The sequence below is a fragment of the Anomaloglossus baeobatrachus genome, chromosome 3 (assembly GCF_048569485.1).
Source record: "Anomaloglossus baeobatrachus isolate aAnoBae1 chromosome 3, aAnoBae1.hap1, whole genome shotgun sequence".
Taxonomy (NCBI): Eukaryota; Metazoa; Chordata; class Amphibia; order Anura; family Aromobatidae; genus Anomaloglossus; species Anomaloglossus baeobatrachus.
This window is the reverse complement of record NC_134355.1, coordinates 177510039-177535773: the sequence shown is the minus strand read 5'-3', so window position 1 is coordinate 177535773 and position 25735 is coordinate 177510039. Positions and strand designations below refer to the sequence as shown.

Here is a 25735-nt window from a genome sequence, read left to right as displayed (position 1 = left end):
GCACCGCTTCGCGCTCTTTTCTTGGACAAGGGGGCGGGGCTTCTCTTCGCACCCTTTCTTCTTGCACGCCCCCCTTCTTCCCGCGCTCTGTGGCTTCAATGGCGGCAGTTTCTCACAGTAAACACAGGCTATTTCACAATTCTTCAGGCGCACAGTACCCGGTGTGACCGGGCACGAAATCCTGTTCGTGACGCCAAAGTTGATTCGCCCACCCCAGGGCTATGGGACACCCGGTGCCGGGCCGGACGAGTCCGGTGGTAGTCAGTGGTGGCTGGGCCCGGCTCCGTGGCCCTGGTGGGTGTCAGTAAATACGTGGCTTGATGAATAAAGGTTGTGTTTGTGACGCCACCTGTGGTATGCGGCTAATAGGCCGCCGCTGCTGTATGAGGCCTCCGGGGGATGATATGGCAGCAATGGTAGTACTACTCCCCACAGGTGGAGCAATGCCCCGGGGCACAGTTGGTGCTTGTGAGTGTCTATGCAGCTGAAATAACAGAGGCGACTTCAAGGGTACAGTTTCAAGTTCTTTACTCACAACTCTTGTCACAGTCTTGCAGGGACCCTTGGACTGCTGGGACCACTGTCAGGGACTTCCGCCGTTTCTGGGTGATTCAGAGAGTAAAAGCCGGTACCCTTCCCTTAAGTGTCTCTATCTTCTGCTGTCTTCCTTAGCCTGGCCTTGGTAGGTTGAACCTGGCTTGGCCTCCACAACAGCCTCCAGGCTGGGGAGTCACCTGTCGGCTGATTATCCCTTTTCTAGAGGTATTGCTGTGGGCTGTGGCCCGGGGAGTTTACAACATTCCCTGGGCCTCGGTTTTTACTGTTTGGAGATGATTTTGCACTCCTCCGGTTTCTAGGGACCGTCCCCTGTTGCAGCTTGATCCCTCCACCGATGTTCTTGTGGAGCAGGCCACCGCAGCTCTACAACTACCCGTGGTACCTCTAGGACTACCCGTGGCCCTGGGACCCTTTCTGTTCTCTGCGTGGTGTCACCTGGACCCTCTGAGCCCCAGGATCTTCACCAGGAAGCGTCTCTTTCTTTCCTTTCAGCTCCTGACTGACTTGGAGCTTTCTTTCCGTTACTTCTTCTCCTCCTTGCCTGCCTCCAGCAGGCCTCCTCCTCCTTCCCCACTTTCTCTCGTTCTCCTTCTTCAACTACATGCTGGCTCCTCACTCTCTCACTCCCTGAGGTAGACTGCCTAAACTTGACCTTCCTCTCTGTGTCTGCTCTCAGATGGCTCCTCCCACCTCCCCAATTGCCCTGTTCTACCCTATAGGAGCAGGGATGGGTCTTACGACCCCTCCCAGCATGCAGCATGGGAGGGTTGTCTGCCACTTTCCCTGGTCCCAGTGTGTTCCTAGCAATGGGTGTAGTGTGGAATTACCAGGGGACCGGAGTTCACTCTCTTCCTCTCCCAGAATGGGGCATCACACCGCTGGATGGGGTGCAATGACCTGTGGCGACGGAAGCCTCAGGGGCGCCACATATGTATACCCTCTTTCACTGTAAAACGCCATGGAATAAATGGCGCTATAAAAATAGATAATTATAATAATAATTTGAACAGCCAGAGCTCCCTGGCTGTGACAATCGAAGCTCAGCTATAACTTACCCCCAGCTTCTGGGAGCGATTACATGTGCACAGTTCCTGTGCCATCGTGATCACTATAACGATCAAGATTTCAGCTCAATCACCCTTTCATTAAGTCAAAATCTTGATTTTTGCATGTGTCGTGCATGGCGCCATTTTATTGCTGTCTGTAAGATCACACTGTGCATGGTTTTCAATATAAGAGTAGCGGAGTGGCACATGTGCAAATTGAGATTTTGGCTTATTGAAGAGGTTATCGAGCTGAAATCTGCACACGCACCGCTTCTGCCACAATTATATTAAAGAACTACAGACCACCCATATAATCACACTGTGCATGCGCTGCCCACTGCAATGATGGCAGCAGTGGCGTGGAATTTAAAAACGGAGGCAGGTCACTCAATAATTTTTGAACGGTAGAAGAAAAAGAGGAGGCAGAGCGCGGAGAGGAGAAAAAGAAGAAGACCCTACCCCCAAATCCTGCCCCAATGCATACCAACACACAAAAGACGTCATCACTCATCATATGAAAACTTTAGAGGGGATTAGTAAACAATCACATATCGGATTCCATCACTGCAGGAATTCATTTAATCAGCATCACAGCGTCATTATGGCCATGGCTTTACTTTATAGTGCTGAATTCTGCCGACAGGTTCCCTTTAATCCCAAACCATAATGGTGAACTAAAAAAGTAGAACACATAAAAAGGTGACTTTAATAAAGGCACAAATGAATAGATGTATATGGTGTAAATGAAAAACCTGATAAATATCGAGACAAGAGAAAGGCAGAATAGCAATGATTAATTAACCCCCCAAAATGTAGTCATATGCCCTATTTTGGTATCCCGTCTATCAGCCATAGGTGTTACTCCATTAGCATCTAAATGGCAAAACATCTGGTGGAAGGTCAAAATGAAGCTCTGTCCAGCTGGCCCCTTACACCACATCAATCCAAGAAAAAGGTAGCATCACTTATGTCTTTATGTATTAGGCTATGTGCGCACGTATGCGCTCTGCACTGCACCTAAAAGGTGCGCTTCAGAGCGCAGCTGAAAAGCTCCGTTCTGAAGCGCATGGTACCGGCGAGAACGTGCGCTCTGCCTGCAGATCCTGCCATAGACAGAGCAGGGGCTGCCGGCAAAGCGCACGGAAGAAGTGACATGTCACTTCTTAGAACGCAGCGATTCGAGCAGTAGCCGAATCACTGCGTTCTAATATGCCACGCAATCTCCATAGACTGTGCAGGGGACGCAGGACGCATGCAGTTACGCTGTGCTACAAAGCGCAGCGTAACTGCTTGAATTACGCACACGTGCGCACATAGCCTTAAGCTCGCTCCTACTTGCGTATAAATGTGGGGAGCGCACGTCAGCTGCAATCGGGCTGAGGAAAAAATCACAGCATGCTGCGTATTGCCACATACTATATATCAGCTGACACTCACAAATGCAAGTCAATAGGTGCAAGAAAAACAATGGACGGCACAAGTGCCATCTGTCTGCCGTCCAATTTTCACGCGTATATCTCAAAGGAACAAAAATAGTATAAAGCTATATATTTCTTTTTGTAATTTTGTAGGAAAAAATATCTTATAAAAATATGCCTGTTCAGAAGAATTCCACTAACACATTCAAGCAGAGAAAGTTCTATACTTGTCAGCACAGCCTGTGGCTTCACAACTAAACCTTTTAGGAGACATGAAGAATGAATGAATTGAATGAGTGTGTAGAGCACAGGCAGATGCTTGTCTCCAGAGTAGGAGGCTAATTACAGTAATTAATGACTTGTGGATGGGATTTAAAGTAAAGTATCAGTCTTTGCTGATGACACATAAAGTTGTAGGCTAATAAAACTCCAGCTAGATTGTTTTGTGTTACAAAACGATTTAGATAAGATGTCTGCATGAGCAAAAACATGGCAGATGAAGTTTAATGTCAATAAATATAAGGTAATTCACCAAGACTGGAGTAAACGTATTGCTCATTACGTTAGATGGAAATACAGTTAGGTCCAGAAATATTTGGACAGTGACACAAGTTTTGTTATTTTAGCTGTTTACAAAAACATGTTCAGAAATACAATTATATATATAATATGGGCTGAAAGTGCACACTCCCAGCTGCAATATGAGAGTTTTCAAATCCAAATCGGAGAAAGGGTTTAGGAATCATAGCTCTGTAATGCATAGCCTCCTCTTTTTAAAGGGACCAAAAGTAATTGGACAAGGGACTCTAAGGGCTGCAATTAACTCTGAATGCTTCTCCCTCGTTAACCTGTAATCAATGAAGTAGTTAAAAGGTCTGGGGTTGATTACAGGTGTGTGGTTTTGCATTTGGAAGCTGTTGCTGTGACCAGACAACATGCGGTCTAAGGAACTCTCAATTGAGGTGAAGCAGAACATCCTGAGGCTGAAAAAAAAAGAAAAAATCCATCAGAGAGATAGCAGACATGCTTGGAGTAGCAAAATCAACAGTCGGGTACATTCTGAGAAAAAAGGAATTGACTGGTGAGCTTGGGAACTCAAAAAGGCCTGGGCGTCCACGGATGACAACAGTGGTGGATGATCGCCGCATACTTTCTTTGGTGAAGAAGAACCCGTTCACAACATCAACTGAAGTCCAGAACACTCTCAGTGAAGTAGGTGTATCTGTCTCTAAGTCAACAGTAAAGAGAAGACTCCATGAAAGTAAATACAAAGGGTTCACATCTAGATGCAAACCATTCATCAATTCCAAAAATAGACAGGCCAGAGTTAAATTTGCTGAAAAACACCTCATGAAGCCAGCTCAGTTCTGGAAAAGTATTCTATGGACAGATGAGACAAAGATCAACCTGTACCAGAATGATGGGAAGAAAAAAGTTTGGAGAAAAAAGGGAACGGCACATGATCCAAGGCACACCACATCCTCTGTAAAACATGGTGGAAGCAACGTGATGGCATGGGCATGCATGGCTTTCAATGGCACTGGGTCACTTGTGTTTATTGATGACATAACAGCAGACAAGAGTAGCCGGATATATTCTGAAGTGTACCGGGATATACTTTCAGCCCAGATTCAGCCAAATGCCGCAAAGTTGATCGGACGGCGCTTCATAGTACAGATGGACGATGACCCCAAGCATACAGCCAAAGCTACCCAGGAGTTCATGAGTGCAAAAAAGTGCAACATTCTGCAATGGCCAAGTCAATCACCAGATCTTAACCCAATTGAGCATGCATTTCACTTGTTCAAATCCAGACTTAAGACGGAAAGACCCACAAACAAGCAAGACCTGAAGGCTGCGGCTGTAAAGGCCTGGCAAAGCATTAAGAAGGAGGAAACCCAGCGTTTGGTGATGTCCATGGGTTCCAGACTTAAGGCAGTGATTGCCTCCAAAGGATTCGCAACAAAATATTGAAAATAAAAATATTTTGTTTGGGTTTGGTTTATTTGTCCAATTACTTTTGACCTCCTAAAATGTGGAGTGTTTGTAAAGAAATGTGTACAATTCCTACAATTTCTATCAGATATTTTTGTTCAAACCTTCAAATTAAACGTTACAATCTGCACTTGAATTCTGTTGTAGAGGTTTCATTTCAAATCCAATGTGGTGGCATGCAGAGCCCAACTCGCGAAAATTGTGTCACTGTCCAAATATTTCTGGACCTAATTGTATAATAGGGATTATAGAACTGGAGAAAGACTTAGGGGTACTTTACATGTTGCGACATCGCTACCGCTATATCGTCGGGGTCATGGTTGTTGTGACGCACATCCGGCGCCGGTAGCGACATCGCAATGTGTAAATCCTAGGAGTGACAATGAACGAGCACAAAACAGTAAAAAATCGCTGATCTGTGTCACGTCGTTCATTTTCATAATGTCGCTCCAGCTGCAGATACGATGTTGTTTGTCGCTCCTGCAGCACCACACATCGCTGTGTGTGAAGCCGCAGAAACGACAAACATCTCCTTACCTGCATCCAGCAGCAATGCGGAAGGAAGGAGGTGGGCGTGATGTTATGTCCCACTCATCTCCGCCCCTCCGCTTCTATTGGCCGGCCGCTTAGTGACGTCGTGGTGACGTTGCAGTGACGCCGAACGCACCTCCCCCTTGAAGGAGGGATTGTTCGGCAGTCACAGCGATGTCGCCGACCAGGTATGTGCGTGTGAAGCTGCCGTAGTGATAATGTTCGCTACGGCAGCAAGCACCAGATATCGCATGTACGATGGGGGCGGGTGCTATCGCGCTGGACATCACTAGCATCGGTTAGCGATGTCGCAACGTGTAAAGCACCCCTTAGTTATTTTGATTATAAGTAAGCTGAGCAGCAGTACTCATTGTCAGGCAACAGATGCGAACAAGATTTACTGTAATCCCATTGTATTGTTACCCCTCTATAAATTTTTGGGCCCCACATTTTAGAATGATATTGGGAAGTTAAAGTCAGTTCAAAGGCGGGCAGCTAGATAATTCTATGGGGTATAAGGACTATCCTATAGTGAAAGGTTAGAAAAGTTGGGTTTGTTTAGCTTAGAAAAGAGATGTCTCAGAGAGAGATCTCATTTATATGTATAAATACTTGTGTGGTCAATACAATGGACTGAATGTGATTTATTCCTTCCAAAGAGCTTATAAAGGACCTGGGCACATTCATTATGTGTGGAGAATAGGCCATTCCGGCATCTGAATAGGGAAGGGCATTTTACAGTTAGAGCAGGCATCCTGTGGAATTATAGCAACAAGGTTTTCAAACAAGTACATGGCTCAGGAAATTGAGAGCAGTGTAAGAAGAAACTGGCCATGGTGGAGGCCATGGGGCCTTGTGACTTTGTGGGTCTGATAACATGTCAGGAGCTGACAGGTAGGGAGAGAGATATGAGCAGCTTACTGCTGCATAGAAAACAGTAGGCGAGAGGTAGATGGGATGTCAGGAGTTAACTCCTCAGCATGTAATGAATCTATTGTACCTATTCAACCAGGATCTGATGGACAATATTCTTGGCTACAAACTGTACATTCTGCATGATAAAAGCCCTCATAGCAGGAGAATAAAAGCAGATAGAAAAAGTAACTCAACAGCAAACTTTCTTATTGTCATGCTGTTTAACTAACTATATAAATTTTATAACATAAGAATATACCTTTAAATTAAGGGCCTTATTCAGTAAATCTACAGAAGAAATGTCTCACTGGCTGATTCGCTCAGAAATACTAGCTGATTGCATTCAGTCCCAGGAACAAAAATCATGAACAATTGCTAAGTAGAAAAATTGGTTTAAATTAGGAAGCCCATTTTAGCATTCACTATCATAGACCACAAACCCCTTTGCTCATAATTCAGCAAACAAGCTTGAACCCTAATGGTATATTGTGCAAAATATCAACTAGTTACATTTCATTTTCTTTAGCATGACATGCAATAGTGATTTGTTTTAGAGATTATCACAAAAAAGGCAAAATCATCGCTAAAGCAACATATATATATATATATATATATATATATATATATATATACTGCGTTCCAAATTATTATTATTTTTTGTGTGTCATTTAAACTCATTGATGGTGATGTGTGTCAGGGCTCTTTATATCACTGAAAGCAATTGCAGATACCTGTGCACATTAGTTTGGCAGGTGTGTCCAAATAAAGGCAAGACTACTTAAGAAGGCTGTTCCACATTATTAAGCAGCCTACATTTTTTTGCCAAAATGGGAAAGAAAAAGGATGTGTCGGCTGCTGAGAAGCAACAAATTGTGGAGTGTTTAGGTCAAGGCATGACTACAATCAACATTGCCAAGACAATTCATCGTGATCATCGCACAATCAAGAAGTATGTAGCTGATTCACAGCACACACATGTGCGTGCTGATAAGGAAAAATTGAGGACTCTTTCCAACAGGCAATTGCGTCAGATTAAAAGAGCAGCTGCTAAAATGCCTTGTCATAGCAACAGACAAGTTTTTGAAGCTGCTGGTGACTCCGACGTCCCCCGAACAACAAGATGCAGGGTCTTTCAGAGGTTTGCAGCTGTGCGTAAGCCATCCTGTCGACCACCTCTATCCACTGCACACAAGCAGAAACAGCTCCAGTGGGCCAAACGATACATGAAGACTGACTTCCAAACTGTTTTGTTCACCGATGAGTGCCATGCAACGCTCAATGGTCCAGATGGATGGAGTGGAGGATGGCTGGTTGATGGACACCCCATGAAAACACGGCTAAGGCGCCAACAAGGAGAAGGTGGAGTAATGTTTTGGGCTGGAATCATGGGGAGAGATTGTCGGCCCCTTTAGGATCCCTGAAGGGGTAAAGATGAACTCCATAATCTATATGGAGTTTCTAAAACAGCACTTCCTGCCATGGTTCAGGAGGAAGAATCGTGCATTCCGCAGCAAGATCATTTTCATGCATGATAATGCACCGTCTCATGTTGCAAATAACACATCTGCATCTCTGGCTGCTATGGGCATGAAAGAGGACAAACTTATAGTGTGGCCACCATCTTTCCCTGACCTCAACCCCATTGAGAACCTCTGGAGCATCATCAAAAGGAGTGTCTATGATGGCGGGAGGCAGTTTACATGTAAGCAACAGCTCTGGGAGGGTATTCTGTCCACATGCAAAACAATTGAAGCACAAACCATCCAAAAACTGACAAATTCAATGGACGAGAGTGTTCAGAAGCTTCTTTCAAGCAAGGGGTCCTATGTGCAAATGTAACATCACCTAGAATTAAGTTTTGACTTGAAAACTGTTTGATTTAATTTTGTAATACGCTGATAATGCTTATAATTTCACAATTGACCATTTTGTTTTTCAAAATAAAAATAAAAAGGTTGAAAACTCTGCTGTGCATAATAATTTGGAACATGCATTTTAAGTGCCTTTTGAGTGTTTATTATTTTTAAAAATATACTGTTTTGTATAGGCAGTTTGATCAAAAACATTTCAATTATACTCCAATAGTAAATGACTGGAAAATAACAATGACTGCAATTCATAAAGTTAATTTAGGAAAATATGAAAAAATATTTTTTGCATAGTAATTTGGAACACAGTGTATATATATATATATATATATATATATAAAATGGTTGTCAAAATGCAAGTTTTCAAAAGTTATGGTAAATTTAAAGTATTGAACCTTTTTCTCAGTATTTATAATGTAATGAGAATGTAGAATGTAGAATTTTTTTATTTACTGTTTGTCGTAAAATCATTATATCTGAGATAAAAAAACAAATACCTTAAATGGGTATTCTTATCTTTTTAAATTGCTTTAGTTAGGTAGACAGAATGAAAATAAGCAAGGTTGCAATTGACTTGCTTTTTCTCTCTGCTGTTATTCTCGTGCTTTTATCAAACAGTGTACAACTTGTTTCTAAGGCGCTCAACCGAGAGACTGGTAGAGAGTATGTGCAGTAGTTACAATTTAAGAGAGGAGGTAAAGTGAGTCTGTCACCCCCAAAATGCATTTTAAATGGGTTATAGAGTGTTGTAGGGGACGTAGCCTCTACAACAACAATTTTAGCACTGTACCTATTACTGATACAGTGATTGAGAAAATAACTGACCAAGAGTTTGTACACGGTTATGCCTCTTCATTTGCATATTGGAGCCCATCCCCCACTTTTGATTGGCAGTTCTTGAGAAATCAAGGACTATCTGAATTGTTGCCAATGTGTGCGGCCGCTTGCGTTCTTCTTATCTCCTTTTTCTGACACTACCCGCTATACTTCCGTGTGTATAAGTGCAACGAGCAGTATCAGAATAGGTGATTTTCTCATTCACTGCACCAGTAACGGATACAGTGCTGGCATGGTTGTTATAGATGCTAAGTCCCCTACAACACTTTTTTAGCCCATTTAAAATGAATTTTGGGGTCAATAGAGTCCAAAGATCCTACCCACCTCTCTCCAGCCTATTGAAGCAGCTGCTCACCCCCTTTCAGTTTCTGACAAGACTCCTACATAATAACAACCCCCCCACCATCTCCAGTGCTCCAGCATTGACAGTTTCCAGAGCAGTTCTATTAAATCAGGGCTCTCACTTTCTTGAGATGTGTAATTTTTCAAATTCCCTGTTATCTTTATTTGCAAATAGGGATAACAGTGTAAACTTAGAGCAAACACTTACAGACTGTTAAGGCCCCATTCCACATAGCGATGTCGTTAGTGAGATCATTGAAACATCACAGGTTTTGTGACGCAACAGCGACCTCGCAAGTTATCTCGCTACATGTGACACATAGCAGCGACTGGCCACCCGCTGCGATATCGCTGATCATACCTGAACGTCCTGATTCATTTTTTGATCGTTGGTGTCCCACTGGGCATCGCTGTGTTTGACGCCATAACAACGACGAGCGACCTCGTTATCATGCCTGGGTGGAAACACTACGCCTCTATCGAGGTCTGAGTCATCAGAATAGCTGCTGTGTGACTGGGTCCCAACGACCGACGAGGTTGTTATACGGATCGCCGTATCGTTGCTGCATCATTAATTAGCTCTGCCTGTTTGCCAGCTCACTAGCGATGATGTAGCGACATGCCAGCGATCCTTACCAGGTCGTATCGTTGTTGGGATCGCTGGAACGTTGCTACGTGTAACGGGTCCCTTAATGTGTTGTAGCAGGACAAAGCTTCTTACTAGAACTGTCACTCAAGGAGGAGTACCCATCCCTCAAGCAACTTGGAAGTAAGGAGATTGAAGAGCTATGGGCTGCTCAAGAGCAGAATAAACCAAGTTTTAGTTCATTCCTACATACAAATTTATACAATAAGAGTCAATAATCCATACAGTACATTTTGTGGATATTGCTTTTTCCTAAATAAAGTTCATTATAGTAAAAACTTATAAACACATACATTTAGCTTATTAAAATTTTTTTTGTAATTGATCTTTTTTTATGATGAACCTGTTACCAAAGGAAAAATATCCTTCTAGCTGGCCCCTGCCACGTTGTGTACTTTGCTAATAGGAAAAGAATGCAGACGGCTTTCTCTGGCACTTGAAGAAATACGTGTCTCAGGTTGCAATGGGATAAGTCATTCTTCTGCATTGAGAAAACTCGTAATCCCGGCCTGCAGAAACTATAGATATTAAAGTTCAGAGAGAAAAGGGTCATATACAAATTCAGTATAGCACAAAACATACTAACTAATGATTAAGCTAGTAAATTATTCATATGTTTAGGGGTCAGAGGGGAAACTGAGCCAATTCTAACATCTCTACACTTGTGTGGAATTGTAAGCCAACATTTATGTTAGATCTTTCAGCACTTTGGGGTGAAATCTGGGTCATCCCATATATATCTACTAGGGACACTCTGACTCTATTCATACTGTAAGGAGAATGGACAGAAGCTGGAAGCCAAGATGTAGTGCAGCTGCGAGCTTTGCATATAGTCAAATATTTTGCAAGAAGTTACAGTCATATGGTATTTCTTAACTGAAAGGGTAATTGACTAAATATTTTGATCATTGTATTAGGCACTTTGTTTCTGGTTTCCACCAGCTGCAAGTGTAGCAAAGTCATCTGTTTCAACTTGCATTAGTGACAACTAAAATAAATGTATTTTCACTTGCAATGGCTTAACCCCTTAAGGACGCAGCAGGTTTTCACCTTCCGGACAGAGCTCTATTTTTCATAGCTGACATGTCACTTTGTTGTAATATCTTTAGAATGCTTCCACATATCTCAGCGATTGTGCAACTGATTTTTATTTTTCTAAAACATTGTATTTTATGATAATGGTAACTTTAGGGCAATATGATTTGCATACATTACACCAATATCTTAAATTTACAAAAAAATGTAGAAAAATTATCAACTTTTAAAATGATAATTTTTATGCCTTTAAAAAGATAGTCATAGTACACAAAATTGTTGATATATGACATGTATAATATGTCAGCATCATTTTATTTGGTTAAGATCTTGAAAGTTTATTAGCAGTTTTTCAATTTTTTTTCAATAAAATGTACAAAACTAAATTTTTAGTGACTACTTCACTTTTGAAGTGATTCTGACAGGGGTATTTGTCAGAAAACATAAAGAATGACATTTCAGCTCACCTGATAAAGTGTATGGTGCAGAGCAGCTCCATGGACAATCCAAAAGTAGAAATAGTACCAGCACAAATCCATAAACAGTTTTTGAATTTATTTATTACAAAAAGCCATAAAAGCAAGAAGGTAACTGGATAAAAAAAATATAACCAGTGCAAGACAGGTACAGGGATGGTTAGTAATGGGGGTGTCTGATAGAAGCCTATCCATTACTAACACCTGGGCTTGATGCCAGCTGTCAATTTACAGCAGACATCAGCTCTAAACGTATTACCCCAATTACGGCAACACCAGGGCAATCGGGAAGAGCCAGACAAAGCACCAGAGTTGTGGCGGCAGGCTGCTATTTTTAGGCTGGGAAGGGCCAAATAAGCATGGGTCTCCCCAGCCTGATAATACCAGCCCTCAGATATCTGCTTTACTTTGGCTGAATATCAATAACAGGGGGGACCCCACACCATTTTTTTTTTAATTATTTAAATAAATCATTAAAAAAACGATGTCCCTTCTATTTTTCATAACTAACCAAGGTAAAGCAGACAGCTGATGGATGCAGCCCACTGCTGTCTGCTTTTACCTGCACTTGTGGTAAAAAATAGAGGTGACCCATTTAAATATTATTTTTAATTTATTCCCTATCCACATTTGTTTGCAGGACAATTGTCCTGCTTTTATACCCATTTTTCTTCCTTTTGCAGCCCCCTAGCCATTACTACGACCATTGTACAACACCACAATTAAAGTCCCCATTGACTTATATGTGATTGTTACTTCGGGGGTCAAGTCCGGGTACCGAACTAAACTTTTAACTAAAGTCCGGCCTAAGCCAAATATCCACAGGTCTGCTCATCCCCATAAATAAATAAATCTAGTAGTCCCAGCTGTGGTTTAATCTGTTTATGTTAGCATATATTTTAAGATGTTTTTTAATGGTTAACTCACGTACTATCGTGTAGGGTCAGTTTTGTCTATGAAAAAAAAAACAGTAGGAAAAAAAGATCTGCCACAAAATTCAGCACAAATATGGATCAGTGACGAATGTCACTGATCAGTGGTCGCAGGATGCACACACAGAGGTGGCACAAAAATCCTATTACAATGTTTAGCATGAAATGTGCAATGCTGATCAAAGCACAGTGGACTCAGGATGCTAATTTAGATAAATCTTGGAATTACAGCAGCCTTGGCACTTAGTGTAGGTGTATGTAAGCATAGTGACTGGGCTCTAGCTCTACTGTATCTGTGAATCTAACAAATACAATTTCCAATTATTAAATGAAGGAGAAGAAGTGGGGAAAACACCTAGCAGGAAGCAAAAATTGAGCACATATGCTGATCAGTGATATGTGTTACTGAACAGCTCTCAGCAGCTTAAGATTACAGTGTGCACCCACAAAAAAAAATAAATAAAAGGAGAAAGCAGACAGGAATGATAACTAGACAGATAACTCATCCCAATGACTGTCACTTTATCTTTTAGAAAAATTGCCGGAAAGCATTGTCACAGGTCGCCACAGATTACTAAAGATCGCAGGTCAGCTCAGCGCAGCTCAGTCTCACAACCACTGTGACAGGTGGGAGGTGTTCAGAGCAGTGGTGTAGTTGTTAGACATCCCCTCAAGCTTTCCCAGCCAACAAAGTGTATGTAGGGGATCTGTCAGCCATGATGAGCCCTCCCTCAGTACTGGGCAGTCAGTCCCATTACACTGTTCCTGAGTGCAGTTCAGTAGGTTAACTCCAAAAATGTCTTCTATTGGTCAGTCAGATTTTACAATCAATCACTGTGGAAGTATGGGTGACATGATTACCCTTTGGTGACAGGTAAAGGTGATATGCGATCATGAACAGCACTCAACTTTGAGGGATTGAAAGTTTACTCAAAAAGTAGAAATAGCACCAGCACAAATCCGTAAATTGTTTTTAAATTTTATTCAATGCAAAAAGGCAAAAAACTAAGAAGGTAGGTGGATTAAAAATTAAAACTAATACAAGACAGGCACAGGTAACGCGTTTCTGAGGTTGAGACTAAGGGTCACTTTGGGCCAGAAACGCGTTACCTGTACCTGTCTTGTATCAGTTTTTATTTGTAATCCACCTACCTTCTTGTTTTTATGCCTTTTTGCAGTGAATAAAATTGAAAAAATTTTTTACGGATTTATGCCGATGCTATTTCTACTTTTGGGTTGTCCATGGAGCTGATTTGCACCGTGCACTTTATCAGGTGAGCAGAAATGCTATTTTCTATATCTGCTGAAAGTTTAATGCTACTGGTGATTGATGAATGAGCCACCGTAATTATACGGCTGGTTGCACTAAGCACTTACCCGCGACGTCTTACATGTATGGTGCTCGTTGCCCATGTGAAGAAGTTTAATGCTAAATATTTCTATGCAGCTAGACAATGATGGTCTTGATTACTCTGATAGCAAAGTTAATTTAACTAAAACACTAGCTCTACTATGATGTTCAGCCAAACTGCACTGGTCCACATGAGCTACACTGATGTGGAAGATTGATGTGAGGAACTAGGAATGTCTACTACGGTAGCTTCGGATTTAACACATATCATATAATCCATCTGTCCAGGAGCATTGCCACGACTGAAAAGTCATGAATATTTCAGTTCTTTAATGAGGATCTTGATTATTTTACCATGTTAAACATGACCTTTCTCTCTGAATTTGTGTTGAAACACTATCAAGAATAACAATTTAAACTAAATACATTTTTTTTTTGCGATTTTACAAAATAGAAATATGCAGATGTTAGAATATGTACAGAAAATAAATATTCAGGTGTTGTGACAAATGGTAACGGGTTAGTCTTAACTACTTAAATTAATTTTAGCAAAATGTAAAACATTTTTAAAACTGTTTTTACAGATGAGTTTATAATTTTTATGGTTTCAGAAGAATTGGGTCCCACTTTTTACAACTTTTGTGTTCATGCACATGGTTCTGTTAGAGGTTCATTTAAGAAACATATAGCTTGTATATCCAATATCATAATTCTTCATAAAGCTGTAATATGGCACAAAACGTTAAAGTGTCCCTCCAGGCATACTCACCTGTCGAAACTGACTCAGACATGTAGAAACTAAACTGCACAATGTCCACCGAGTATTGTAAATGGGACTTAAAGAGAATATGTCATCAAAAAATGTCTTATTGTTCAAATCCAATTTCAATTTTTAGGCTAAATGTGTGTTAGTTTTAACTAATGCTTTTTGTTCAATTTATATTTATATACACAGTATATATATATATATATATATATGAAAACCCTGGCCTATCAGGTCATCACAGGGTATTATGCAATCTGCCCTTCTGTACAATATCCATCTCCTCCTTGGTTACGGGTCCCTGACCTTTGGTGTTGCCAAGAACAAGCTAATCAAAATCTTAGAAACACTCTGCACCACACCCACCACACACACCAGTGGACGGCCTGAGTGGAATAAGGTCGCCCACTTGGGGGGTTGGTTAAGGGGAGGTTAGGAGTGTCAGGAGAAGAACAGAAGTAGCTCTCGATGAGAGAGGAGTTGGGGAGAAGGAGCTCCCAAGGACAGTGTAGCGTTGGAGGTGAAAGTGAGAGGAGGTCAGGAGCTGGGCTCCTTGGTACTACTAGGTGGCAGACGTTGATCTGGGCCTGGTAGGAGCTGGACCTCGGTCGCAGGGGATTGTGACAAGGGGCAAGGACTGTTGAGGAGGACAGCCGGCGGCCTTGTGCCATCACCGGGCAGGAGCCAGGGCACGATGGGGTATGTGGACCCTAGGTCAGGGAGTAGCTTCAGGCATTCTGACAATTTACCCGACGAGGACGGAGCCTTCAAGATCCGTTCTCCACCCACTCCAGAATTGGGGTACTAGCGCAATGAGGGGGATAGGATTTTCCACACATACGGTCCAGAAAATCCCAAGCATGTACCCTGAGAGCAAGCTCACCCAGTTAGCCATACTGGGGAGCGGGACCCGATTAGTTCTACACTAAAGGGACCAACTAGAGGACAAGGTGCCAAGGCAAAGGTCACAGACTAACAGGCAACACCAATGGGCACGGGATCCTGGCGTGCTCCCCCTAAGTGGCAGCGGTGTCCAGAACTTTGGTTTACTACAGTTGTCGTTGTCAGCGTTTTTGGACTGAGTGAGTACACAAGTGACCCTTACCGTCCCAACGGCAATCCCCCGTCACCATCATCAAGTCCCGGGGCATCCCCCCTACCCGTGGAGGGGTTAAACACCTAGCTGCCCACACCATCGCCACCGGGTACTCCCAACCACATCGGTGGTACTCCACCTTACCACGCACCACGGGTGGCGTCACAAACTTTACACACCATCCCCTGTAAATATTCCCCCCCTTTTTATTCGAGTGGCCGCACGACCCCTGGGCCCGGAGACACCTCGAGCCACCGTGGATCCGGATCCGAGCTGCTGGCATGGGGCGTTACATATATATATATAGATATATATATATATATATATATTTAGATATATATATATATATATATATATATATATATATATATATATATATATATATATATATATATAGCAGTGTATCTATATGTAAAAAAATCTCAGTACTTTAAATTGTCCCTGCGAACAAGACAGAATAATTTTAAAGTTTCTACCTATACAAGCAGTTGCATGCTGTAGTTTTGTATAGAAAAGTTGGTATTTAACCCCTTAACAACTAATGACATGCTATGCACATTATGGGTAGTCTCTCTGCCTTTGATGCGGATTCGCAACACTAAGGGGTACTTTGCACACTACGATATCGCAAGTGCGATGTCGGTGGGGTCAAATCGAAAGTGACGCACATCCGGCGTCGCTGTCGACATCGTAGTGTGTAAAGCCTTTTACATACGATTAACGAACGCAAAAGCGTCGTTATCGTATGATCGGTGTAGGGTCCGACATTTCCATAATGCCGCTGCTGCGATGGTACGATGTTGTTCCTAGTTCCAGCAGGCAGTACACATCGCTGTGTGTGAAGCCGCAGGAATGAGGAACATCTCCTACCTGCGTCCCGGCCGGCTATGCGGAAGGAAGGAGGTGGGCGGGATGTTTACGTCCCGCTCATCTCCGCCCCTCCGCTTCTATTGTCTGCCTGGCGTGTGACGTCGCTATGACGCCGCACGACCCGCCCCTTTAGTAAGGAGGCAGTTCGCCGGCCAGAGCGACGTCGCAGGGCAGGTGAATGCATGTGAAGCTGGCGTAGCGATAATGTTCGCTATGGCAGCAATCACAAGATATCGTACCTGCAATGGGGGCGGGGACTATCGATGTAGCGTCGGGAACACATTGTTACCGATGTCGCAGCGTGCAAAGTACCCCTAAGTGTGCATCTTTCCCTGCAGATGAAGGCTGAGTCATACAGCCTTCATCGGCCTATATGCCGCTGTCAATCTCAGACAGCAGTATTTAACAGACACTGGCAGGAGGGAGTGCCATTCTGATCCCTCATGGACAAGCCGTTATGAGACCATGAGATGCTGTTGTATTGTCATGACAGCCATGTTGAAGACCCCTTTCTCTGTTATCACAGTACTCCTATAAAAAACAACTCATGGCAAGCATTCATAGGAGACTGTGATTTCTTCTATATGCAGCATTACTGTAGAATTGCTGTAAATAGAACAAGTGATCAGACTAATACAGGTTCAAGTTCCCTAAGGGGACTATTAAATACAGTGCAAAGTAGGAAAAAATGTTTTAAAACATATGAAAAAAATAGATATAAAAGTTCAAATTACCCCCTTTTTACCACTTAAAAATTTGGAAATAATAGGAAAAAAATATACATATTATAAAAATAAGATCTATCAAAATATAAAATAAATTTAAGGGAACCGGACGCCAGATTTGGTAACTATAAGCTGCAGCCACCACCAGTGAGCTCTTATATACAGCATTCTAGAATACTGTACATAAAAGCCCAGCCGCTCTGTAGAACTCACAGTCCTATGTCATCCACACAGGCCGGAATCGAGGTCCTGTGCAGGCGCAGTTTGCTTTACACTACTCAGGTCAGATCAAAGTACTGTAATACGTAGGCATGAGGAAAGGTTAATGACCATCCGTGCATGTGCACTACAATACTTGTATCTGTCCTGAGTAGACTTGCTCAGGGCAGATCAAAGTGTGCCTGCACAGAACCTCAATTCCGTCCTGTGTGGATGACTTAGGACTTGTCATTCATACTGGGTTGGGTAGGATGGGGATCGCTGTAGAGAGAAGTCACCGGACTAGAGAGCAGCAACACCCATCGGACTGGACCGTCCGTTGGGTGAGTATAATAAAACTGTTTTTTATGTTCTACACAGGGGCCTGAGCTCTTATAGACAGTATTCTAGAATGCTGTATATAAGGGCTCACTAATGATGGCCGCAGATTATAGTTGCCAAATCTGGTGACAGATTCCCTTTAATCCTATCAGTACATAGTGTAATGAGAAAAAAAAAATCAAAAAGTCAGAATTGAACTTTTTGGCCACCACATCACCAGAAAGCAATGTAATAGCAGGTGATCAAAGCATTGTATATACCTCAAAAGAAAACCAATAAAAACATCAATGGGGAGCAAAACAAGCCCTCACACAGATCCATATACCAAAAATTGAAAACCTTACAGCTCTTGGAAAGTCGCGACATAAGCAATTTCTGAATTTTTTCCACCACTTAAATAAAACAAAAACTATACATGCTTGATGTTCACAATATTGTACTGACCTGAAAAACCTTACTACCTGGATAGTTTTATGGTAAAATGAGCTCTGTAAATAAAAAACAAAACAATTGAAGATTTTCTATTTGTTTGCTATTTCGCCACACTTAGATTTTTGTTCCCCACTTACTGTACCATTACATCATATGATAAAATGAATGATGTCATTCAGAAGTACAACTCATAGCCATGTGAGGGCTTGTTTTTGTAGGATATCAATGTAAAAATAAAAATATATAACTCGTTCAATAAGGAGAGGAAAAACAAAAGCGCACAAATGAAAAATTGACCAGTCCTTAAGGAATAAAAAATGTTTTGAGATCATAGCAGCCTTGCTACTAGGCATGTGAAAGCATGGTGACTGGGCTGTAGCTCCACTGTGTACCGTATCTGAAATAGCTGACAATTGCAACTTTCATTTAGTTAATGAAGGACAGCTCTATAGCACAATGGCTATGCCTTTAAGTAAAATCCTCCACAGAAGTACTATACCCAAGCATACTGAAAGTTCAATATAGTTACCTTTAGCATTTTGTATTTATTTTATTAAATCTTGTTGGGTGTTAGCAGGATGATCTGTTTAAAACAGAACATATTTTTTACTATATCACAATTTCACTCTATTCGATATGGAATAATTGTTATATTAATGTGTGTTGACCTGTGGAACCCTCACCAGAACATGGTACTTACACTCCTCATTATTGGCTGGCTCTCCCTTGGCAATATCTTGTGTGCACGGACCCACTAGAGTTGATGTGCAAGGCCAAATTAGAGATTATATTATAGATAAGCTCGAAGAATCAAAAGACAGGACACCTATGTTGTGTTCATCAAAATAATTCTACTTTATTAGAAAGCAAGCAGGGTTTATTTTAACCTTGAAGAAATAAGGTTAGTGTCACCCGGCGTTTGGCTCAAAATACACCAGGTGTCATGGCAGTATTTGGTGGGCGCTGTTCACATCACAAACTCTGACACTCCCCACTGTGGTTTCCCTGGGGCTTCTGAGTTGCACAGCAAGGCTCAAGAGTCAACCAGCAGTATGCTCCATAGTGATCGGCTGGAAGTGCTTAATTTCTGCTAGCCTGCTGGTTACCTCTAGCATTACATGTTATGAGAAACCTATCACTGCTTCTCCCCACCTTTTTAAGATGGTGGAAACTAACTTCCTGTGCCGACTATATCTTTAAGCAATACCGGTCCATGTGCTGTTCTGATCCAGTTGCTGGTGATCTACTGAGTGCTGTTTGGTTTGTTGTGGGAATTCTCCTATCATCTGTTTATTCTCTCTCTCCTCTTTATTTCTTCCTTATCACTTGTTATCTAATACCTCTGTGTATGATTGCTGTGAGTTAGAGTTTTGGTTTCCCCATTTGTCTATTTGTGTGGGTTTAACCACTCCTGTCCTGGCCCTCCCCTGAGAGGAGATATTAGAGCAGGGTTGTCCAGAAGCAGGCTAGGTTGGTGGTCCAGTCCTATTCACCACTAGAAGTACCTCTTGGATAAGTGACAGCTAGGGCACCCTAGCCTGAGGGCCAGTCTAGGAGCCCCGGTCCCTGGTTAACCCCTTATACTTCATAACAGCTACATTCTTTGCCAAATAGCAAGTTATGGTTGCACATGTTTTCTACGATAATGACTACTTGGAGATGTGTTTATGTTTTGAGATATAGCTCAATCAATCTGTAATTGAGGAGCAATTGGGAAATGCAAAGGGGAGTTGTACTGTAAAGGGGCTACGTGGCTGATTTGGAACATAAAATGGAGATAGAGAAGACAAAATGGATTCTGATCTCCCACAAAGTCATGCCCAGCTGAAAATAAATGAAGCAGCCAATCATGCATATGTACTGCTGCTTTACACATTGTCTATGGAAGTGACAATGATGGCCAAGATCCCCTTTCTAGTTCTCAGTGGGGGTTCCAGCAGTATGACCTACACCAATCTAATTATCACTTATGCAGTGGATTGGAATAGCCTTTTAATTATGACTTCATTTACTGTACCATACATAAACTCATTGGTTTGTATATGGATAGTTATAAGCATGTTATTAATATATTTTGGATTCATTTTCTATCCTTCTTTTAATATACCTTTCACAATTTTTTTGTCTTATTACAATTATATTGAATTTCATCTAAATAAATTACTTTTCATAATAACCTTCACAAAAGTTTATAAAACCAATTCTTTATTTTTAAGATATTACTTCAAAATCCAGGCAAAAAATCCACATGGCTTGGGACCCGTGAGCCCCTCTGTGTCATTTGTTACAGAATCAGGTATGCAAACATGCTGATAAATAATATACTCAAAGTAGTAAAGAAATAAAAATATGATTTTACCTTTAATATACCAGAAATAATCATTTCAATTAGAAATGATAGAGGGGTATAGTCACACTAACTTGGTGCTGTAGAAACTAATTTGTAGTATATTTTAAGGTGTTTGGTTCTTTTGGTTTTGAAAGTTTATATTCTATCCAATGGTTAGTTACATTGATTGACTTATAGAGCACCATTCATGTAAATGCAGTCTGATCTGAGGACAGCATGGTATAGAAGGAGAAGCTGAGCTGAATTATATATAGGATTTTTGGAAGATTCAGTATAACTTGAATTTTATTCATGGAAATCCCTGGTGTTTGCAGAAAACTCCAGAGATGGTCCTACTTAGTGATTGACAGGTACAGCACTTCTGTACACACAGTCATACAGGAAGTCATTGAATAGGACCACCCACTGGCCTCATTTGCATACAAGCACTAGGGATTTCAATAAAAAATTGTAAGTTTTACTGAAATGTTTTCCACAAAAATGTACCGTATATTATTCTGATCAGCTTCTCCTACTATATAATATCCTACCTGCCGAGCAGATGCTATTATTGAAATGACAGATTTTCTTTAGGTTTTTGCTAACTAATCTGAGTATAATATCAAAATTGAGTTTTTTTTATGAACTGGAGCTAAGGCTTATTTTTGAAGTAGGGCTTATATTTGAAGCTTCTTCAAAAATCCTGAAAAATCATGTTAGGGCCTTTTTTTCAGGGAAGGTTTTAGTTTTGTGGAAACAAGATACAATAAATTGAAATATTATCACAAAGTTAATTTATTTCAGTAATTCAATACAAAAATGGAAACTCATATATTATATAGAGTCATTACACACAGAGTGATCTATTTCAAGTCTTTATTTCTGTTAATGTTGATGATTATGGCTTACAGCCAATGAAAACCCAAAGCCTTTTTCTCAGAAAATTAGAATATTATATAAGACCAAATGAAAAAAATATTTTAAACTCAGAAATGTTGGCCTACTAAAAATTATGTACAGTAAATGCATTAAATACTTGGTCGGGCTCTTTTTGCATGAATTACTGCATCAATGTGGCGTGGCATGGAGGCAATCAGCCTGTGGCACTGCTGAGGTGTTATGGAAGCTCAGGTTGCTTTGATAGCAGCCTTCAGCTCGTCTGCATTGTTGGGTCTGGTGTTTCTCATCTTCCTCTTGACAATACCCCATAGATTCTCTATGGGATTTAGGTCAGGTGAGTTTGTTGGCCAATCAAGCACAGTGACACTGTAGTTATTAAACCAGGTATTGGTACTTTTGGCAGTGTGGACAGGTGCCAAGTCCTGCTGAAAAATGAAATTTCCATCTCCAAAAAGCTTGTCGGCAGAGGGATGCATGAAGTGGTCTAAAATGTCCTGGTAGACGGCTGCGCTGACTTTGGTCTTGATAAAACACAGTGGACCTACACCAGCAGATGACATGGCTCCCGAAACCATCACTGATTGTGGAAACTTCCCACTAGACCTCAAGCAGCTTGGATTGTGGCCTCTCCACTCTTCCTCCAAACTCTGGGACATTGATTTCCAAATGAAATGAAGAATTACCTTCATCGGAAAACAACACTTTGGACCACTGTGCAACAGTCTATTTATTTTTCTCCTTAGCCCAGGTAAGACGCTTCTGGCGTTGTCTATTAGTTATGAGTGGCTTGACACAAGGAATGAGACAGTTGTAGCCCATGTCCTGAAGACGTCTGTGTGTGGTGGCTCTTGAAGCACTGACTCCAGCAGAAGTCCACTCCTTGTGAATCTCCCCCAAATTTTTGAATGGCCTTTTCTTAACAATCGCAGCAAGGCTGCGGTTTTCTCGGTTGCTTGTGCACCTTTTTCTAGGACACTTTTTCCTTCCACTTAACTTTCCATCAATATGCTTGGAAACAGCACTCTGTTAACAGCCAGCTCCTTGATGAGTGTGTGAATGACTGCCTTCTGGACATCTGCCAGGTCAGCAGTCTTCCTTTGATTTTGAAGCCTACTGAACAATACTAAGGGACCATTTTAAATGCTTAGAAAGCCTTTGCAGGTGTTTTGTGCTAAATATTCTAATTTTCTGAGATATTGACTTTTGGGTTTTCATTGGCTGTAAGCCATAATCATCAACATTAACAGAAATAAACACTTGAAATAGATCACTCTGTTTGTAATGACTTTATATAATATATGCATATCCTTTTTTTTATTGAATAACTGAAATAAATTAACTTTTTGATGATATTTTATTTTATTGAGATGCACTTGTAGGTCTCATGTCCAACTGGTGCTCCATTTATTTTTTTGGGGCTGCAAAAAAAAAAAAAAAAAAGAGTACATCACTCGGCAGCCTTTTAGGCAAGCAATTGAGCAGTGGTCAAGCATGTGCACTGCTTCTTCATTCAAAAAGAAATAAAGGGTCCCATTTGATCAAATAGTGTGGGTCACAGAGGTTGGAACCACACAGATCAACAAGTTATCACCTACCCAGAAGGTTCTATCACCGAACAACCCCTTTAAGTTTCATCTGTTCTGATTATTTTCTATTTCTGATATACTGATATTTTATACTTTCTGTTTTCTTCCCTACAGACAACCCATTGCTTATTGTAAGACCACCAGGTAAATTAAGTGCTGTCTTTTACATCCTTTTTCAATTAAATGCAATAGAAGAAATAAATTACGGTAGTTGAAAGACTGTCTATAGAGCTGCTGTGTAGATACTTTTCTATGTACTGCATAGACTGAGCCCCAGGATAACATGTCATACTATCTGTAACCATTTATCAAAATCTCCATGTTATAATTTTATCTTTTTGTTTTCGTTCTCTTTTAAGGTGGTGAACCCATTTGGATCCCTTATGCATTCAAACATGACTCAAGTTATTCTGGCTGTCATGGAAAACAGTATGTTAAACGAACCTGGTACCGGAAATTCGTAGGAGTTATCCTTTGTAATTCTTTGAGGTATAAAATTTACCTGAGTGAAAATCTAAGGGGTAAGTATTTTTTTGAGAGGAGACAAACTTTATTGAAAATTCATATGTGACCGTGATGAACAGATTTTAATTACTGGGGTGGATCAGAGGATTGGAGTAAATGGAAAACCTTTGAATAATGTTATGCAAAAATACTCTACAAAGTTTTCCCAAGTTATTGATTCATATGATTATTAATGGTTTGGTTAATGTGATGAGCCTTGCTACTGGGAACCAGATGCTATGGGTAGTTTCAATCTTTTTTTAAATGAATATAAGCTTTGTCAACATGAGAATATACAATATAATTTTATGTCATACTAAGTTAGGCCTCCGCCACACATCCGTGCCGCCGGCACGTGTTTGTCATTTTTTACACGTACCGGCGGCACGGAGACACGTACAGCAATGCTACCCTATGGTAGCAGGCACACACACGTAAAACCACACGGAACGTGTGTCCGTGTGCGTTTGTACGTGTGTGCGTTTTTCAAAGCGCTGACATGTCCGTTTTTTCGCCGGCAGCACGGGTGTCACACGGCCCGCACCCGTACTACACGGGTGTAGTGTGGATGCGGTCCCGTGTGACACGCGCCGGAGAAAACACACGTGTCAGTGAAAAATAAAAAAAACATTAACTCACCTTCTCCTGCCCTCCTGTCTCCGCCGCTGCTGCCTCTTGCTGCCGACCGCCGCTCATTAATCTCATAGAATATTCACTTCACTGCCTGGCAGCAGCAGCAGCGGGGAGACGGGAGGGCTGGAGACCGAGGATCAGCACCACGGACAGCAGCGCGGACATCAGGAAGGACCAGGTGAGTATAATAATTACCGGTTCTACGTGTGCTATCGCGGATAGCACACGTAGAACACACGTGGCCCGCACGTACCAGAGACACGTACTTACCTGCACGCAACACGCAGGGAAAATACGTGTCTCTCGGCACGTGCGTGAATTTCACGTGAATGTGGCAGAGGCCTTAGGAATACTTAAGAACTAAGTCCCAAATGGTATATAGACTATAAAAAATTAAATATAGAAAATTACAAAAATGTTACTGATGTAGTTATTGGAAAAGCTTAACGGATTTCCACTCAAACCATAAGATAAGTGAATTTATGGTCCTTGTGAAGGGAGAAACAAACAGCTGACACTGATAGCATGTCCTAGATGGCAAAAGCCAACACATTATGTGGAAGCTTATTTTGATCTTTGCTCTTGGTATCATCTGAGAAGTAAACCCCTTTACTGCATTCATTTCTGCAACAGTTAAGCTGCCAGATTTGTTGTCTGTGAATAAGATTTTCAGGTATCACAACTACAAAATTATAATTTTGTTTCTCTCACTGAGAGCAATCAATAAGCCTTTCAGAAACTGATAACAAATGTACCACTAGAATGTCAATAGAATGCCCAATTCGGATTAATTGATGGCTAGTAGTTCAAAGGTGTACTGTCTCCTCCCCAAAATCCTTTAGGATGTAAGCCCGCAAGGGCAGGGCCCTCTTCCCCCTGTGCTAGTCTGTCTATTGTAACGTGTACATGTATTCTGTATGTAACCCCCTCATGTACAGCACCATGGAATCAATGGTGCTCTATAAATAAACAATAATAATAATAAAAAAAAAAAAAAGGTGGCTTCGTCTTCTGAAGACATACATAATTTCAAGACTTTGGGCTACTGCTTTAACTTCTAATTAGCAAATATATGACAATTAAAATTGTGGGTAAAAAGATAAAATCCATGCAAAAAAATATTTTATTAAACAAAATAGTTGGGGTTTGAACATTTTGGCTAAATACATGTGTTATTTCTTGAAACTAAAAGGAATAAGATACTAAAAAAGACCCAAAAGCCAGTATGAAAATTGCAAGATGGATCGTTTTTACATTTTTTAATATACATTGTGAGATGTAAAAAAAAAAATATTGCCAACACTAAAAATACATATATCTAGCACAGAAACCTGATTTAATTAATAGGACATTTTCTAATGATAGCTTTGTCTTAAAGCCTATTAAATATCTTACATACAGTAGTAT

General features: G+C 41.2%; 1 protein-coding gene across 1 annotated transcript in view; it reads left to right on the top strand.

Moving 5' to 3' along the window:
- Positions 1–25735, top strand: part of FNDC1 (fibronectin type III domain containing 1) — a 391652-nt gene that overhangs the window by 361723 nt on the left and 4194 nt on the right. Inside the window, exons 16-18 of the mRNA XM_075338178.1 lie at positions 20593–20672; positions 23306–23335; positions 23551–23712. Of these exons, the coding sequence (XP_075194293.1) occupies positions 20593–20672; positions 23306–23335; positions 23551–23712 (272 nt within the window). The remainder of the gene's footprint in view (positions 1–20592; positions 20673–23305; positions 23336–23550; positions 23713–25735) is intronic.